Genomic DNA, 18722 nt, shown 5'->3' with positions numbered 1-18722 from the left:
AAGAGACAACTTCAAATACATTACCACTTTCCAAACGCATTCACACACCACATACCCTCCCCAAAAGCTGCTCAACTTTCAGCCACGAATGAGTGGGCAATCCACGAACAATTCACAGAAGGGAGTGTTTGGGGGATTTTCTTCCACTCATCAAGAACACAGCCATTCTCCTCCTATTCGTAGGCTCTCTAACAAAGCCTGAACAGAGATGCAACAGAAGGTCTCTAGAAGAGAAGCCTTCCCTTCTATCCCCAAATTAGATTTTAAACACATTTAAAAAAGAGAGAACGATAGGGTAGGAGATTTTTCTAACAGTGCCATTTAGCTGATGGCTTTCATAAAGCGTTAATGCCCATAGGTAAGGGCTTGCAGAGGGGCTTCACTTACCTGGAGAGCCCACCAGCTCCTGCTCCCTGGCCCCAAGCCCCTCACTAACCTCCCTCTGGCCTCAGCAGACTCAGTTGTCCCCTGCCCTGCTTCTCTGTCCAACTTTCCCAAACTTCTCCACCTTTACAGTCCTTTCTTTCATTCAAAGGCCTCAGAGTAACATGTTGTCACGGGACAGCCACACAGATTCATCCCACATTCGTTTTCAGAAGAGCTTCCTCCTCCCAGCTCTGGCAAACCGAACTCCCCCAAGCTCCCCGGGACCTTTGGCCACCCACACGGATCCTTTCACCCCTCCCCCTGCCTGATCACGGTGGCACGAGACACACCCAGGTAACCACCCTCTGTGCATGCGTGAGCGAGCTCGTGCATGCCTGCGATATTCTTCCAGCGGCCGAACATCTCCTGGCTTCCTTTCTCTCTCTCCCCTTGGGTCCCACTACTGGCCCCTCGCCACCTCTCAGGAAGGCCTCAGCCTCGTGTGGCTCTACAGGTGTCTGCTTCCCGTGTGTGCTTCCGGATGCAAGTTTGCTTCTCCATCTCCTCCTCTCCCTGTGCCCAGGCCCCTGACAAATCCTGCCGATCATGTTCTTATTTCGTGAAGCGAAGGAACACCTCTCGTTTCGTACCGCAAGTAGGTCATCCCGAGTCCTTTCAAAGTACAGCAGGAAATTAAGGCACCTTGAACATCACTTTCTAAAACGTGACTGTCGTCATGGCACAGAGGACTTTCTCGGGTTCCCGGCTTAGCCTTCAAGGTCTCTGATAAGCTGGCACTCCCTTTCCTCCAAGCGTGGGTTGTCTCTCCGTAGTTTACCTGCAACTCTTCCACTCAAATCAAGCGCCTTCTCCCACTGCATCCACCATCCCCGTGATGGCTTCTCTGCCTCCTCCTCCAACCGCCCAGCTCATCCACCGGCCAAGAACCTCTTCCTCCGTGAAAACGTCCACAATTCCGCCAGGATGTGACCTGACCAGCGGCACCAGAGGCTCTCCACGAACGCCACCAACGATTCATCACATGTGGACAGACAACGCGCACAAGGATGTATCGACCGCAACGACGTACCTTGCCGGCCAGGCGGCTGGAGATGATTCCATTGCTCGATATCAGACAGTCGGCCAGAGTGGTTTTTCCTGTTAACGCAACAGCATTAGTGACACGTCTACAGATTCATCACCTGACGCTAAGAACCGGCTCCGCCAACACTTCCTGGTCCTGGTGCGGAGCGAAGCGAGACACGGGGGGCCCGTGAAAGAGTTTAATTACAGTTTGGGAGGACGTAGCTGCCAGCGCTACGGCCCTAGGACTTGTCTCCCCCACGCGGACCCCATCAATCCTCCAGAAACGCTGCCCAGCCCCCGCCTTCACGTGCGGAACTTACACGCAGGAAAACGCACACGCTTCGACTCTCGCGTGCACATCAAAACGCCTCGGACAAACCCCTTAACGCAGCTACTAAAACCCGTCCTGCACGGCGGTCCCCAAGTTTGTGTCGTGATTATCCCGACCACCTCCCCCTCTCGTGGGCAGCGGCTCAAAAGGGCAAAACCAGCCTCTGCCGCCGACACTTTCCCGCGCGGCCCCGTAACTCCCGCCGAGGCGACACCTAGGACGGACGCTCACCGTGGTCCACGTGCGCCAGCACGCAGATGTTTCTGATGTTGCCGGTGTTCTTCTGCAGCTGAACCATCTTCTCCAAACTACCGAGCACCATGGCCGCTGAGTTCCGGCGACTGGAAATCGAAAAGGGCTGCAGATGGCACCTGGGCTACCGGGCGCCGACAAGACCGCGGGGGGGCCCCACGCTGGGGACGCGCGGGCGCTTCCGGCCGGAGACTCCGCGGGGCCCAAGTCCGGCCGGAGCAGGAAAGCTCGGGGCGTCGGCTCGGCGCGCCCGCGGGAGCGGCCACGCATGACGCGGCTCTGGGCGCCGGGCGCTCCGCGGGGACCCCCGGGGCCGTGCTCGCCGCGAGCGCTCGCGGACCCTGCCGCCCCTCCGGCCGCCCGCGGAGTCTAAGGAAAGTTGGAGCTCACGAGCTAACCAACCACGCGCGGCCCTGAGGCCCTTCGTCCCTTTCCACAGGAAACGCCTCAGCGCTGCACCCCCGTCACCTCAGCCCGCGGGTCCCGGGTCCACACAGGGCAGCCGCTCGTCCCCCGCGCCCGCCCGCCCGCACCGGCTCCGAGCCGGCCGACCAGGACGCCGCGCGAAGGGCTGCCCGCACTCACGCGCTCGGCCGCCCCGCTCCGCTCGGACCCCTTGCCGGGCTGCACGCGCGTGTCTGAGGTGCCCACAGCTCCCCGGGTGCAGAACGCCGGCGCGCGGGGCGGGGAAGGGGACGCACGACCTCTGACCCGAGCGTGCTGACGCCACCGGAAGCTGGCGCCGCGTCCGTCTCCCGGGAGGCCGCGTTGCCCTGACGACGGCAGGCGCCGTGGCACCTGGAAGGCCGCTGCCGTGTGAGGCGCGGCGGAGCGGACCCTGCGGGCGGGCAGCATGAGGAGCCGGTGCCTGTGCCAGATCTGCACCTGCGGGTGAGACGCGCCCGGGGCGGGGTCCGGAGCCTCGGGCGGTCGCCAGGGGCGCAGGGGACGCGGGCGCCGGCTCTACGCGTGTCTGCGGTGCAGGCTCCCTGTCCGGGGGGCGAACCGACCTCCCTCGGGCCAGGCGGGTAGACGGGGAGGTGTGGCCGCATTTAGGGCTGGTGACGCGGTGCGATCGGAGCCGACTGGCAGACTGGATGCCCCGCAATTTTTTTTTTTAAGGAAGGAAAAGAAAGGTCGAGAAAAAGGATAGAACAAAACTGTGTGCAGTCCCCGAGTTTTCAGCTCGTGTTAGACTTGTTTCCTCTCCAGCCTGACCCTACTCCCGTTCCCACCCAGGCAGCGCTCCTTTGGGATCTGAGCGCCGGGACGGGTAGTAGTCGCCCCCCCCGAGACCCAGGATTGGCCTGTGAGTCCTTCCTAACACCTCCCAATGCTGTCAGCAGTCTTCTTCCTCGGCTTCCTTGTTGACCCAGGGATCAGATCAGTACTGGCTAAATAAATGTCGTGAATATGTCACTCCCTCCGCACTGTAATCCCCTCCAAAGGGAATCACTGCACGTTGATGGACAGCAGATCCCCCTAGTTTCATGGTAAACGTTGTTTATAATTAGTAAATAGATGCCCGTTAACAGATAAGGTGACATTGGGGGCATGAATCCAAAAGATGTGATGTGCAAAAATTGCTTAAGTTTTTTTCTAAATCTTGCTGCCCAACCCAACATCCATTCAGTCTTCGTGACTGCGGAGGCCGCCTTCCTCCAGCAGCGCGGACCCAGGGAGCTGAGGTCCGTGTGAGCAGCCCCCTGGACTGTGGACACTGGCCATGCTCCCCACTGACGGTCTCTTCGCAAGACCCTTCACAAGTGGCGCCACCCTCGCTTTCGGGTTGATGTTTGAGGCACAAGTATCTGGCAAAGCTGGGAGCCATGACTAGGTTTCCTCTTAGCCAATGCTTTTGAGGTCCTGGGACACTGATACCTCGTGCTGTGGACATCCCCGCCTTTCCTATGAGCCCCTCCTCCTGTCTTTGGAGGAATCTTTTCCTTTTTTTTTTTTTTTTCAGTCCAAGACCATCTCTTTCCCCATTGGGAAGCTAAGACACACTGTCTTTCATCTCTAGAGGGACACCTGTTTTCATCTCTTCCATGGATTGTTTTTTAAAGAGACAGAAAAATGTGCTGACTTCAGAGACTTTCTGTTCTCTGCCTGGCAACAAGGAAATACAACGGTCCCAACTACCTGCTAGAAATAAAGGAGACGGGAAAAAAAAAAAAAAAAAACAACCCAAGGAGAACGAGCAATAATATGTCAATACATTGCCTCTAGAAGGACCAAGATTTGTCACAAGACCTCTTAAAGGAAACTGTTGCTGCTATTTTCTTCCTCCTATTTGAATTTTTTTTCATACTATGTGCCTAAACATTTTCAAAAATCTATTTCCTCCACTCTATCAAAGCAAACCCTCCATCTCCTAACGTAATTTTCTCTGCAGTGTGTTTATCCAATCGCTCATGTGAGTGAAACGGTGATGGACTTATTTTATATTGGGAAACAAAATCGGAAGATGCTAGAAAAAACAGAATTGGTGACGATAACCAACTTTCTTTCGGCTTCTGATCGCTCATCGGTGCCAAGCCGGGCAGCCACCTTGCAGAGCAGGACATCAGCTACCAACTGCTGGCTGCAAATTCTGCGCCCCTGTCCCACCCCTGCAGGCCAGCCTGTCCCGGGTGGCTCCCTCTCAACCAGCCTCATGTGAGCACAGCCTGTAGGTGAGACCTAAGCTGTGTGTGGAGCCTGCCTACAAGGGCCCGGGAAATTCGCTTATTAGCTTTTCCACTTCTGTAGCAGAAGACGCACTAAACTGTTGTCAGAGGGAAGCCAGAGTTTTTGCCACATAAAGATACACCCTAACTGATTCACTGTTTTTCATAAACACCGTAGCAGAAAAAGTAGAAAAATGGAAGGTTTTGGTTTTGTTTTTGTTATTTTGTAAAGCTGCTCTTAAATTTAGAGATGCTGAGTTTATCCAAGGTATCTGACTACAATGTAATTATCATACAAAATGTTTTTGAAAGTGAAAATAATCTTTCAGCTTGTTTATGTTTGCACAGGCGACATCACTGTCCACATGGGACCACAAGGATTTATGAAAATTCTGATGTGTACTGCCCAACCACTGAATATCTGGAAAAATATCCTACATACGGCAATGTTCTTCCAGCTCAGAGTCTTAAACCCAAGCAAGAATTTCGAGCATACCGTGGTAAAATGGAAGGAATAACAACATTTAAGTAAATATTGAGAAACTACTTGCTTTACTTATTTTTCTCCCAACCCTTCTGGTCTTAATAAAGTTGTTTAACTCTTTAAATTGAACTCTTTCGTGGATTTAAGTTGACCCAACCTAGGAAGCAAGACACTAGATGAGTCACAACTTGATGAGAATTAAGTTTGAATAGCAAACAGTGAGAAGGGAAAGAAGAAGTCCTACTGATAGTTTTTACCTGCTAAAATCTCTTGCATGCACCTGTTTCCGACTGTGAGCAAGACCTAGAGGAACATCAGAGCTTCCTAACCTGTATCTGTCTCCTCTGCTTTCTGCATCGCTCAGCCACTTCTACACATTGCCAAGGTGATCCTTTAACATGCAGATCTAATCCTTTTGCTTAAAATAATCTTATACTTTCCCACTGTATTTACTTCTTTATTATGTTTTTTTAGAAAAATCAAACACTATTTTTTTTAGGTTGCAATTTTTTTAATTGGGTTTATTGGATTTAATATCCACCAAAATCCTTACCAAAAACCCTTCGTGGCTTGGTCCCCACTCGCTTCTCTAATTGGTTTTCCCTGCAACGCCCTGTGTACGCTTACGCTTATATCCCACAGGAGACTTGCCATGTCTTCAAAGTACCAGGCTTAACTTGCCACAGGGCCTTCTGAGATGCTCTGACCTGCCTGACATGTTCCCTCCCTCTTTTTAATGCCCTTTCAGCCTGCAGACCTCACCTCAGTGACCACTCTGGAAGGCCTGTGCCACCCACCCAGTTTCTAGCTGGCAAAAGCCCTCTGTATCAGCTCCCAAAGCATCTTCCTGTTACTTATCATGAGATCGGCTTCTGTGTTCCGTGAACACAGGAACTGTGTCTAATCTCGTCTCAGCATTCGGTGTCCAGAAACCTCGTGCAATGCCTACTAGCACATAGTAGGCACTTGATATTTATTCAGTGGGTGATTAAAAAAAACAGTCCTCCTAAGCCTAAACTTGTCATTTGGACCTAGCTTTTTTGATCTCTTTATACATTTGCCAGTACAATGGGTTACTTATTTTCTTTATTCTGTTAATGTGCACACTGTATTCAAGGCACAGTCTTAGGCATGAAGCACAAAAGCATCAATAAGAGATTTCTGGTTTCAAGGAGCTCATACTTGAGACTTGTCTAATTTAGGGTTTAAAGCCACGCTCTCCAACAGCTTCCATTTTTTGTGTGAATCCATTTTCCTTTCATTTCCAATAGAGCTCATTCTGCGCGCACAGCGTAGGTGATGGCAGAGTTGGCAGGAAGTCTGCCCTGCAAGTGTGACTCCAGACATGGCCCGTGTCGGGTGTGTCAGATGAGCAAAGGTGCGCTGACCCTTTGCGACGTCTTTCTAGAAAGCTGCTCTGGCTTTGGAGGTGCTCTTTCTAACAGTTCACCGACCCGACCAGAGAAACGCAGACTTCTACACTATCTCTGTCCTCCCCCTGTTCTTCCACCCGCTCACTGCGTTTTAGCCTATTGCTCTCTAGCTGGCGTTTGGGAAAAGCAAAGAACAACTCACAAGTCTGGAGAGGCAGAGGTATGTGCTTTCTACTACTATTCGTCCACTAAGTAATATTTATGAAGCGTCAGGCTCTATGCTGGGCACCTGGGATACAGGGGTGAGCGGAAGCCATGTGGTCCCCACCTCTCTATGCTCACAGACGCTGCCTCTGGTGAAGGTGGCTGTCAGAAACGTCCCAGGAAGGAAGTCGCATGCGAAGGGCGCGTCCTGGATTTTGGGCTGTGCAGCTGGGGAGACGGCCACACGTGCGCTGACCTAGGGAACAAGCTAAAGGACCAGATTTGTTGGAGGAAATAGTGAGGTCGGTAAGAAGCACCGTGAGTTTTGAGGCGCCCCTGAATACCCAAGAGGCCACCGTAAATGCTGGCATGGAGTTCAGGGAAGCGCTGTGAGCTGAGGTAGAACCCGGAGCGTCACTGCTGTACCGGTAGTAAGCAGACGACTTGTCCTCAGCAGTGACAAGAGGAAAGGACATGAACAGAGGATTCCCTGGGCACCAACGTCAGTCACTGCTTGAGAGGCCAAGTAAGGCGGGGACGAAACCTGTCTGAGGGATTTAATCACGTAGAAGTCTGAGCCCTCGAGCAGCAGCAGAGATGCGACAGGGCTGGGAACCAGGCTGAAGGGGTTGCCGGGGAGAGGAAACGGACTGAGCAAGTCTAGGAAGTTCTGTTGTGAAGAGGAGGAAGCATTCAGTGAGTCTGGGTTTGTCTTTTGGAGCTGATGGACATAGAGAAAATATTAATGCAAGATGGTTTAAATAAATCAAAATGAGTGACACGGTCAATAGACTCCAGCAGGGGGAGAAATGCAGTTTTGAAGACTTGGCAGTAATAAGAGTAGCAGCTAACGAACTGCCCTTACTGTGTACCAAGCTCTCGTGTTTGTGAGCCTCAACCCATAAAACAGCCCCACGAGGCAGAGGATGCTATTGTCCTATGTTATGTACAAGGAAACGGGGCCCAGGCAGGCTAACGAAGCTGCCCAGGGTCACGCACCAAGTGGACGACAGAGCCAGGATTTGGGCCCTGGCAGTGTGGTCACTCAGACCCTGGTCTCCCCTCCCACCAGACGACCGCAGGGGCTGCAGCCCTAGCTCTGCCACACGACGTCACACGAGGCCTAGCATAGCCGCACTGCCATGTGGCCTCACTCCCGTCAGGGCTTCAGGGGAGTCCAAGGATGAGTCAGACTCACATCCTTTCTAGGAATGTGATTTATGTTGAAAGGCCGGAGTTGATTATTTAAAGACGAGCAGGAAGACAGAATGACTTCAAGAAGAAGAAAGCATGCCCCAATAGTTCACTAGAGCCTTTAAGTAGGATGGATAAGGATTTACAAAGTGGACCCAGGGGATATATTTAAAATTTTTTTCAATTCATTAAGTTTTCCACCTGAGACCTCCTTCCAGGTTAGGAAAAAATTCAATCATGGAAAGATTTTATTTATGTAAGATCTAGTTAACTAGGGAGCCATTATGATGAAGTCCTGAAAACTAGACTTTTTGACATTTATTTCTTGAGGTATTTAGTCACTGGATAGGACGTGAAGGAATTCAATTATTTCTTTCAAATAGTTGGTCAATTATCAACCATTTTAATATCTTCTTAAACTTTCCCAGTAAAAAAAAAAAACAAAACCCTGAAAATTCCAATACTGCATTGAAACAAGTAGAAGTAAAAGGATCTGTGAGGCCATGTTTGAAATTTATATATTTCAGATCAGACTATCGTCCTTACGAAATAGTCCAGCAGCCTCGCCATGTACCAGAAGACTACAAACCAAAACAGGGGGAGATTGACCTTCACACTACCTACAGACGGGACTTTAATTCTTACAAAGTTCAGCCTGTGGCCATAGTCCGGCCTTGGGAGAGACCACAAGTTCAGAAAGGGAAGCTGGACACTGTCCCAACCTATAAAGGTAACTCGCCATTTCAAAAAGGACGGAGCCGAAAGAAAACCAGAACTCGCTTCCAGCTTTGATGTCTAACATCAAATCATTATTCTGGTTCGTTGCCAAACTTTGTCCTCATGGCTTAGGGGGGAAAAATTTTTCTCTTTGGTCAAAATAATGTTGTACAATGACCAAGAGACCATTTGCCTCATAGAGACTTAAGAGACCTGAATTCCTGTCCAAAAGTCAACTTAGTTTTTTCCATCTAAAGCACATAAAAGCAAAGGGCACCACTGAGCAAGCAGTGTGTCTCACTCTGCTGCCTTATGCTGCATTTGGCTGGTACCGTCCCTTTCCTTCCATCCCAGAGTGAGTTTAAACTCAAGCAGGTCCATTAGCAACCATCTTCAAAACCAACAAGAGTGAAGACTTTAGTTTAACTGCATCAATAATTACATTAACGGTAAGTGATCTAACCACAGTAATCAAAACACAAAGATCGTCATAGTACATGAAAAAGAAAAAGAACCAACTATGTGCTGTCTACGTAAAACCTAGATATAGCTAGGTTAAAAGAGAGAATGGAAAAATGTATACCATGCAAACTAGTTAAAGAAAGCTGTAGGACGGGTTATATTAATATCAGAAAACGTAGCCTTCGGAACAAGGAATATTAACCAGGGATTAAGAGGGACTTTAGCTAAGGATTCAAAGACCTGTTCTCTTTCTCTGTCTCTCTGTCTCTCTCTCTCGTCTCTGCAGATCGAGGTTCACAAAAACAAGAACATGCATGACCCAGCTCCTCCTGTCCTGCCAGGTTGTTTCATGGGCCTCTGCTAGCCCCCAAGTTCGCCTGCCTTGGCCCAGGCAGCCACCCTCCCCCAAACGTCAGCCGCTTGAGGTGGGAGTAAACGCTTGGTCCCAAACTTGGCCACTTTGGCAGAAATGTCTTACGGATGAGGAATTTTTCTCCTCAAAGGAGGTATAATAATAAGCATTTGCATTCTGGCCTTTCACCTAAACATGGCAACGGGCTTTAGACTCTTAACACTTTATCTTTTACAACTTCTCTCCTTTATAAGTTAATTTTCGCTATTTAGAAATACATTATTTTGGGCTGAAGTCCATTTGATGGTATTTCTCAGCTTTCTGCCTTTCTCATCTAGAAAAAGAAAACCCAAATGACCCTCGGTTGAGGTGCAAGCTCTTCCGTTTTCCTCCCAGGGCCCCGGCCAGCAGCAAGGGCAGAATTCGGGCGTGGAACTCTAACCTCACCTGAGTTCCTGAGTGTGTCACCTCTGAGCTGTACATACAGTTTCTCTCACTTCCCAAAGCACCCGGTTCAGCTCCCTGACCCCCAGTCGGCCCTGTGTCTTTGGGGAATGCTTCGAAGTCCATTTCCTGAGGCAGCACATGGAAGCCAGTGATCTTTTGGGGATACCATGAGTTACCCTGTATCTCTGCTCAGAGCATCCTGTCACACAAAGGAGCTGGAACTCTCTCTCCTGTGAGGGGTCCCCCCAGAGCAAGCGGTAATACCCACCTCACCTTCGCTCACACAGTGGGGCCCTTGCTCTCACGTGAATCCCAGATTTTATGGTTTACTAGAGGCTTTATGAGCTAGAGTGAAAGTCCCAACCAGCTCTGGGGAACACAACCATGTCTCCTAAACTGTCTTCACCCAAAACACGGTCAACACTCAGGCTCCAGTGTTCCTTTCCTTGGCGGGGTAACCAGGTAAGTCTAACGTGGGAAGTTACATGTATGAAAGAGGGGGCCGCAGAGGAAGAGCAGGTGGAAATGCAGGCAAAAGAACAGAGCTGATGGAAGTCAGAGGACCTCCCTACCGGGTGGGTGTTCAGATTTCTAACAGAAATGGCCGGCTGTTTGGCAATGAGAGAATTAGGTCATGATTTTGGCAGGATCGTGCTTTTCTTCTGTATTTAAAAATTCTCTCTCTTTTTTTTTTTTTCCAAGATGATTACAGAGCTTGGGACATTCAGAAAAGTGAACTTTATAAACCAGAACACACGTACTATCCCCCCACTGTGAAATTTGGAAACTCAACTACATTTCAGGACGACTACGTTCCCCAGGAGATGCAGCTGCGGCGAAGCTTTAAACCCAGCTCTGAGGTCAGACCTCCCACAGCCCCTTTTCACGGTGACACGAGCCATTGCCTTGATTACGTGCCGTACCAGCTGGAATCCCAGTCTGCTCGGCCCAGAGAAGCTTACAGGCCACCCAGCCAGCCCTTCGAGGACCTCACAACTCACCGATGTGCCTTTCAGGGTCTCGTCGGTGAAAGCGCCCAGATCTGCAGGCCTGCACACCCCAGGGCGGCCCAAAATGCTCCGTTTGAGGGAAGCACTGAATTCCGGGACAGTTTTCAGCCTTGGGAGGTCCCGCCCCCTGGAGTCAAGGAGGTACCCGCCTACGTCCCTCCGGGGGCCATGGAGACACACAGCACCAGCCAGCTCGACTACGTCCCCTATCAGGCGGCACGCGCCGTCGCCATCAGGCCTGTGTCCCACCGGAGAAATACCAAGTGCCCTTTCCAAGGAAAAAGCACCACGAAGGAAGACTTCCCAGCCTGGGACCACTGTCCCCGAGGACCCATTAAAAAGCAGCCGCAGGTGCCCCACCCCTCCGGGAAATTCGATGGTTTGAGCACGTTCAGAGCTCACTACGTGCCACACCAGCTGGTGCCCACGGAGAGTTGTAAGCCCTCGAACGCTCCCTTTCAGAGTTCCGGTCCCTTCGATGATGTGACCGTGTACTCCACCGAGTATGCCCCCAAGAAACAGGAAGTCTGCCCTGCCAGCTACCCTTCTCCCCCAGGCTACGTCTACGAAAACACAAACTCCCGAGGCCACAGATTCTTCCGCAAGGTCACGTCCCCCGTGCAGGCCTTGCAGCCAGCGAGCCCTCTTTGAAAGGAGGCCAGTTCAGGGGATGCTGGCTTTCCAAGCGCAAACTCAATTGTTTATAGTAGAAAAAAGCTCATGAGAGAGCTGAAACCAATCTGTACATTTTTAAGCAAGAGAATTGAAAAACTTCTCCTAGGAAATCAGGACCTTAAAATCCATTTTGTGCTGATATTGTGCCCATGACTGGGCTTTAACATGCATTTCTGAAAGCTGAAACACGTACATTCCCATTGGAACTACTCTCCAACATGCTGTTCAGTAACTTGTCTCCAGTCTGCTATCATTTATGCTTGTGTTGTAATTATGGCAGCTGTACGGTGACTTGCAGGCCAGCGATCACCCATCAAGCACACGAGGGCTGTCTGCACCTCCCTGGAAATGAGATGTGGATCCCTGTCCCCAGACAACAATACCCACTTTCCTGAGACTTCAGGGCCTCTACACAGGGGACAGAGCCCAGAGTCGGCGGCTGCTCCTCTCGGCGTTCAGGTTGGAAAGAGGCCCTGTCGGCCAGAAACCAGGGGATTTCAGTTCAAGTTCCAATGACGTCAGATTCTGTTTGTGCTGCCCTGGGCAACTGACTCATGTCTTTGAGCCTCAGTGTCTTCATTTGTAAAAAGCCCCCGACTACCTCCCCAAAATGGCTTGGTGTACCAGATCACAGGCTACATCAGAACCCAGAAAGTCAAAGCTGAACAACTGTCCGCGGTTGCAATAAGCTGCTTCATCTCTTCTCGTACCTGTTTTATCCTCTGCGAAGTTAGGAAAATTACCTACTCCTCAGCTCCTGGCCTTAGCGAGGGTTACAGGACACCCCGATTTGGGCCGAGCTTCTGAGCAGTATGACTTCTGAGAAGGCTTCCCTCTCCAGCTTCACAACCACCTGGGAAGTTGTCACAGAGAACGGAGAGCTTGGTCGGTGGGAATAACATGGTTTGAACGACGGTGAGTCCAAGCAGGAAAAAGCACTTGCTGAAGTCGTTGCTGGACAGACTGACACCTCTGAAGAAATCTTCAGTCACCTCCGGTAACGATGCCCCTGATCGCCATGCCCAGAGTCACAGCTCAGAAGGACGGGGCGCGGCAGGGGGCACCCCTACGTCCTCCTTGTCCACGTGAAGTAGAAAGAACACATTGCATCTATACGTACTGAAAGTCTCCTAATGAATTAAGTTCTTCTTGCTTGTGTTTTTGATAAATCATTGCATTATGGGAGAATAGGGTTAATCCTAAAGTTCAGTCATTTGTAGCTTTAGATTTGTTTCAAACTATATACTTGAGAATAAGTCCGTTTGGTTAAAATATTTTTAATTATTTCAAAGTAGTTTGTTTTAATTTACTTTTATACTTATTAGTTAAAATTATGATATGTAAGATTTTATATTTCTCTGTTACATTAATAAAGCATCAATATGTAATGGAATAAATTTTCATGAAGTCATTTCTGTACCCAATTTTCCCTGGAAAATAGAGCTTTTAATAAAGTCTTATCTAGGTTTACCTGTACATAATTTGATATTCTTACCTTTAAAAAAAATGTATTGATTGATTTGAAAGAAATGGACATCAATTTGTCGTTCCACTCACTGATGCACTCATTGCTTGATTCTTATATGTGCCCTCACCGGGAACTGAACCTGCAACCTCGGTGTATCCAGATGATGCTCTACCCAGCTGAGCTACCCGGCCAGGGCAAGGACTCAGCTTTTTACCTCTCTGCCCAGTGATGTTTTACATGGATGTGCCAATTTTCACACCACGCTATAGACTCAGGACTCTCCCCAATGCCTTTCTCCCCGGGTGGCCAGGGCTTCTTCACTGTCACCTCCAGTGTCCCCACTGATAGTCCACCTGTAGCCACTGTAGAATACAGTGAGGCTCTGTGGCCAGGACAGGCTTACAGCCAGCAAGCACTGCAGATGCTGGTCTGCATAACGGGAACTGTATCTTCTCCCACAGACAGACTAGTACGTGACCTCATACAAATTACTTCCCCTCTCTGAGCCCTGTTTCTTTACCCATAAAACTCACTTCAAAGGGCATCTATCCAGAATATATCAAGAACTTTAAAAACTCAACAGTAGGAAAAAATGGCTGAAAGCTGTACACAGATACTTCACCAAAGCATACATATAGACGTAGGTATCATTGCTAAGGCTGCTGTAACAAAATACCGTGACCTGGGTGGCTTAAAAGCAGAAATGTCCCGTCTCCCGTTCTGCAAGAAGTCTGAGGCCAGGTGTTGGCAGAACTGGCTCCCCCTGAGGCTGCGAGAGGGAGAGTCTCTTCTGTTCCTCTCTCCCGGTTCTGGAGTTGGTCATCTCTGCGCTCCCTGGCCTGCGGATCCCGGCCTTTATCTTCGCATGGTGTTCTCCCTGCATGCACACGTCTGTGTCTAAATTTATAAAAACATCGGTCATCTTGGTGTTCACAGACACAAGACTCTCACGCACAGCACCCACCCTGTAACCACATTTTAATCATCTGCAAAGCTCCTATTTCCAAAGTTCGTCGGGGAGGGCACACAATTCCACCTATAAAAGGTGGCAAATCCACATCTGAAAAGATGCTCCACAGTATTAGTCGTTAGGGAGACGTCTGTCTCTGAATTGGAAATGAAGATGCTAAGTGTTCCTCTCTCTCCTGGTAATGCTCTCTGCTCCTCAGAACCTGTGTGGGCATTAGTGGAAACAAATTTATTAAAAAAAAGGAGCAACAGCAGAAGAAGAAAGATGAAGGCACACTTTGGCGACATTTGAGGTGTAAAGCTGCTTATCTCCTAAGTGGCCTTGGCAACTCTAAGGCCTTTGGCGGATGAGGGGGAATCTCAGTTCCGAGACCTTGACTGTTGTCTCTGAGACTCACTGCTAATCCCGAAGCACAACACAGAGGCCTGGAAGGCGAAGAAAGGCCCCCAGGTGCAGCCCTCTCACGTTAGTCCCTACCCTCCTCACACGGACAAAATACGGGGGGGGTGAGCGCCTCCCGCTCCCCGGACTCCCACCCGCTTCCAGCCCTGCTTCAGGCTGTCTGTGTGCACGTCCTTTCCTGCCCTTCTTCCCTTGACATTTGTGTAACTGATTCACAGACCGTAAATGATGAGGTTAAGGGAGTTAGCGGAATCTCTGTGTGCTCTGCCCTGAGTCTTGTCACCCACACTCCAAAGGACAAAGGACAGTCTGGGGCACCGGACCCACCAAGGTTCGTCCTGGAGTCACAAGAGGCAGCCAAGGTGACAAGCCCCACAGCTACCGAAAAGCCGTAACACAAATAAGCCACCTGCGTTTATAAGGATGCCACTTCATAATCAAAGTGAATTTATTTCTGAGTTACTTAAGTATCATGACAGAGAAATTGTTACTCTTCTGTTGTAGAAACAGTAGTAAAATACAGTACATAGGAATGTCCTTGGAATGAAAAGATGAAAAAAGTCCAATAGCCAGTGAAAAATAGCAACTTTAAATACAAAGGTGAATCAATTTAATAAGAAATTCTGTTAATAAGAAAAATATATGTCCCACGTCTTTATTACACACTGTACAAAATAAAATATTGCACCTTGAAGTCATATAAGTATATACAAAGAGTATTTTACAAATGATCTCTCTTTTAATTTAAAAACCTTCAACCATCAAGCACTGACTGGTGATCAGTGACTTGTGGGCTGGTGTGTCCTCTCCGCGTCCCCCACGCGCGCCCAGCCGCCACCCCCCACTTACAGTAGTGCTCATCACAGTGTCTGCGAGGCTGAAGTGCGACAGGGACCCGGCGCTCGGGACACGGCAGAGAGACCCCGCGAGGGTGTCCACAGACAAAGCCAAACGCACTGCTCACCTACAAGCAACCAGCGACGAGGTCCCGCGCAGCCTGCTTCCCGTCACTCTGTGGCCAGCAGGCCATAAGCATCGTGGGTACAGGCCGCCGGGACAATGACTGAAGAAGCAGGGACCCTTACCTTGGGCTGCGGGACCTCAAAAGTTGTAACTGGTGGAACGTACGGGAAAGAGCCCCCCAACAAAACCAGCGTTAGGGCTTAGGATTTACTGCTGGACGCAAACCACCCAGCAGCAGCACTGACTGCAAACCCGGATGCTGTCACTAACACGGGCACTGGCCCCGTTGGAACTCACCCCAACTCTGACCCCACCGGCCCCAACCCTAAGCCCCCACGCCAACTCTAGCTTGAACCCCGACTTAACTTCCATCCTCACCGAATCCAATCCTAAAACGAAAACGAACCCTAAACGTAGCCACCAACCCCTAACTCGAAACCTCATCCTAACTGTTAACATCCAGCCTAACCCGAATTCCCTTTGGATTTGCTGAAAAACGCGTTCAAACTCAAACAATTATTTACCATAAACAATTTTTTCTCCTACCGTGTTTCATATTTAGATTCCTTTCTTATAATTTTCCCAAAATAAAAACCCTTAGGAGTACCACTCTATGCATAAGTTAAGTCCGACAAGGCTTTGATATTCTGTTTGTGTGGAAGAACACCGTGCTCAGGAAAAGTTTCATTCACAGCTCTTAAAGCGTCGAATATACTTCAAAATCTGTAGAAAAAGTCCACTTTCCCTCTCCTTTGATTTCCAAGATGCCTCGCTGGGTCTCAGAGAGGCTTCCGCAGTTGGGAAAATGGCGTCGGCATCTTTGCTTCCGTCCGTGGGTTCTTTAAGGGCAAAGACGAGGTGGCCTCCCCCCGTGATCCTTGGGCCATTTAGTGTTACGAGCCTGTCCAGAGTGACCGTCTTTTTCACAGACTACACTTAGGGATCCAGAAAAATCCCAGGAGCGCTGACACATGAACAGCTACCGGCCAGAGCATCTAAAATGTATATGCCTCATAACCCTGCAGGAACCTAAGACTCGAGAGCTGAGGAAGCCACCGGGTGCTGTGTTTCCGGTCCCCCAGAGGCCCTACACGCTACACTAGTCTACACGTCACAGGAAGCAGCAGCAAGTGACATTGCACACGTGACCTGGTGGCCGCCTGCCGGGAAGGGCACGATGCGGTCCCCGGTGCCAGGGCATGCCTGCCTGTGTTCTGGCGAGGCCAGGAATCCATCATTTAACAGAATTGGAACTGAAAACCAGCCACGGGAAAATGGCAGTCCAACATTCTAGCAGTGGTGCTTGTGCCTGGACCTGGGTTTGACGGCAGGATCTAGAGCTTTTGAAGAAATACACATCTGTGAACCAGCGACACGGCGAAAAGAGCGTTTCCGTTTGCGTTCCGGCTTCACAGCAGCACCCCGGCCGCTCCGGAGGCCTGTCCTGCGTGGCAGGACTGGCAGCACCTCTGCCGGTACCGGTCTAGCGAACACAAGTTAAGATGCTTTACAAACGTACAGTAGTAAGTTGTGTCCGTGCAGTTTCCTGTAAACAGAAGAAAACAAAACAAAAACAGACCCATATGCATGGACCACGTAGCCGATTAGAGACGTAGTTAAAAGTCACTGGACTTCCCGAAAAGCCTAAATGGAGATCACAGAGGAAAGAGAAGAACTAGGCTTCGCACCGGTCGGAAGCACGACCGCGCTCACCGCTCAGCTAGGCCAGGGGACCGCTCCCTGTTCTAGGGGCCCCCCCAGCCCTTCTGGCCCACGCTGCCCCTCTCAGCGCCCAGAGCAGCACTGCCTAGCTTTGGGAGGGTCATGGACCCCGTGAAACTTAGGAAAGCTATGAACCCACCCCCAACAGGAAGGCCTTTTTGATTACTTTCCCAGATCACTTCAGGACGTCCGCTGCCCCCTCGGTCCCAGCCACGGATCCCTGTCTGAGGGATGGAGGACCAGGCCCGGGGGAGTCTGGGCAGCGGCTGCCCGTGCTCCTTAGAGGGAAGGCAGTAACCAGGGCCCCCGGCTCCCTGCGTCTCTGAAGGACCCATGTTGCACGCACATGGAAGCAGCTCCCCTCCTAAGGCCCCAAGAGCCCCCCTCCCCTCCCCTGAGCTCTCAGACAGAACACTGCCAAGCAGGTGACCCGAGGGTCTGGTTCGAGCAAGGTTTGGGGGCAGTCGTGATACCTGGGAGGGGTACATACTGTCACAGGAAGGCCCCCCACAGTGCCGCCAGGACGCCGGTTTCTTCCTCGGCAGACAGTGCCTCTCGGCCAGGGCTCTGCAGCTCCCGGCGTGGACGCAGTCCACCCTCCGGGACTGGAAGCCGCGGCCGCAGGCAGCCGTGCAGGGCCTCCAGGGGCCTGCGTGCCAGCATGCGTCACAGGCGCCCAGCGAGCAGTTCCTCCCGGACGCGGGTCTGAGGCAGAAATGACAAAAAAGTGAAAAACGGGAAATCGGGCGTCACTTCTTGCTGGGAATGCAGCCTTTCCCCGCACAGGGTTTGATGATTAGGATGCAAGGTATCGGGAGAGGGATGTGCGTTGCTCGCTGTTATTACGCAAAGCGGTGGGGCTACCCTGACCATCGGGGAGGCAGCGGACTGCGCGCTTTCGCTCGCTCCCGACACCGAGCCAAGGCACGCGCCTCCAAAGATGCGTCCAGGCAAGGGAGAGACGAATGAGTCACAAGACACGTCAAACCCATCAGAACACTTCAGGTTTCGCTACACGAGCGCCTGAAGCATATTCTGGTGTGGGTACGCTTCGCGCGTGCGCCATCTTGTCTGCCAAGAGAAATGCCCTTTTCTGGACATTCAGGCCACAGCACGACTTGTAATCAGGCCTAACAAAGACCCTTTGAGAAGAGGAAGCCACCTCTGGTTCCTTACCCTTTAAAACAGAACAGGATGTTAATGAATGCCCTCTGGTTTTTTAAGACGTATCTACCCTGGGACCACTTGGGGGGGGGGGGCACTGCGGGGTATGGAACCTTGTTCCGTGGGCCGGGACTCCCGGGTAATACATCTGCACTGCGAGAGAATGTCTTCCCACCCAGACACGGCTGTAAAAGCACTCTACCCTCAGCTGGATCAATAACTGTCTTTTTCCCAAGAATTCGGAAGTTGCTGGATGGAGTCTGGGGTAGTAGTGGTCGTATTCTGCCACACGGGTCAGAGACGTAGGAAAAGAAAACAGTGCTCAGAAAGAACAAAGAATGAAACAGAAACAGCCGCAAAAATGGAGGGAGAACCACCCCCCACCCCTGCTCCTGTCTTGGTTACAGTCCT

At 50.8% G+C, this 18722-nt stretch overlaps 4 protein-coding genes across 4 annotated transcripts in view; 2 read left to right on the top strand and 2 right to left on the bottom strand.

The window, feature by feature from the left end:
- Nucleotides 1-2725, bottom strand: part of EFL1 (elongation factor like GTPase 1) — a 52708-nt gene extending 49983 nt beyond the window's left edge. The window contains 3 exon segments of the mRNA XM_090263687.1: nucleotides 1457-1524; nucleotides 2015-2124; nucleotides 2621-2725. Coding sequence (XP_090119813.1) covers nucleotides 1457-1524; nucleotides 2015-2105 — 159 coding nt within the window. The 5' untranslated portion in view covers nucleotides 2106-2124; nucleotides 2621-2725.
- A 58-nt stretch (nucleotides 2726-2783) lies between these two features.
- Nucleotides 2784-12365, top strand: LOC149992153 (stabilizer of axonemal microtubules 2-like). Its single transcript, XM_090263647.1, has 3 exons — nucleotides 2784-2926; nucleotides 8487-8689; nucleotides 10640-12365. The coding sequence occupies exons 1-3, from the start codon at nucleotides 2889-2891 to the stop codon at nucleotides 11596-11598; spliced, it is 1200 nt and encodes a 399-aa protein (XP_090119773.1). The 5' UTR covers nucleotides 2784-2888; the 3' UTR covers nucleotides 11599-12365.
- On the top strand, nucleotides 4223-5312 carry LOC149992154 (stabilizer of axonemal microtubules 1-like). Its single transcript, XM_090263648.1, has one exon. The coding sequence runs from the start codon at nucleotides 4955-4957 to the stop codon at nucleotides 5234-5236; it is 282 nt and encodes a 93-aa protein (XP_090119774.1). The 5' UTR covers nucleotides 4223-4954; the 3' UTR covers nucleotides 5237-5312.
- A 2531-nt stretch (nucleotides 12366-14896) lies between the features above and the next one.
- ADAMTSL3 (ADAMTS like 3) overlaps nucleotides 14897-18722 on the bottom strand; it is a 108485-nt gene continuing 104659 nt past the window's right edge. The window contains exons 28-29 of the mRNA XM_090263691.1: nucleotides 17638-17852; nucleotides 14897-16971 (exon numbers count right to left, since the gene is read on the bottom strand). Coding sequence (XP_090119817.1) covers nucleotides 16835-16971; nucleotides 17638-17852 — 352 coding nt within the window. The 3' untranslated portion in view covers nucleotides 14897-16834. The remainder of the gene's footprint in view (nucleotides 16972-17637; nucleotides 17853-18722) is intronic.

Source organism: Furipterus horrens, unplaced genomic scaffold, assembly GCF_987537825.1.
Source record: "Furipterus horrens unplaced genomic scaffold, mFurHor1.1.pri manual_scaffold_16, whole genome shotgun sequence".
NCBI classification, from domain to species: domain Eukaryota; kingdom Metazoa; phylum Chordata; class Mammalia; order Chiroptera; family Furipteridae; genus Furipterus; species Furipterus horrens.
Note: the sequence above shows the minus strand (reverse complement) of the source record. Positions and strands in the feature narration are given on the sequence as shown.

Bases quoted from the DNA above. Each gene is read 5' to 3' on its own strand.
- LOC149992153 (XM_090263647.1), top strand. From the start codon at position 2,889: ATGAGGAGCCGGTGCCTGTGCCAGATCTGCACCTGCGG. The intron at 2,927-8,486 runs GTGAGACGCGCC...TATATATTTCAG, and splicing joins TGCCAGATCTGCACCTGCGG to ATCAGACTATCGTCCTTACG. The intron at 8,690-10,639 runs GTAACTCGCCAT...TTTTTTTCCAAG, and splicing joins CACTGTCCCAACCTATAAAG to ATGATTACAGAGCTTGGGAC.
- LOC149992154 (XM_090263648.1), top strand. From the start codon at position 4,955: ATGCTGAGTTTATCCAAGGTATCTGACTACAATGTAATTATCATACAA.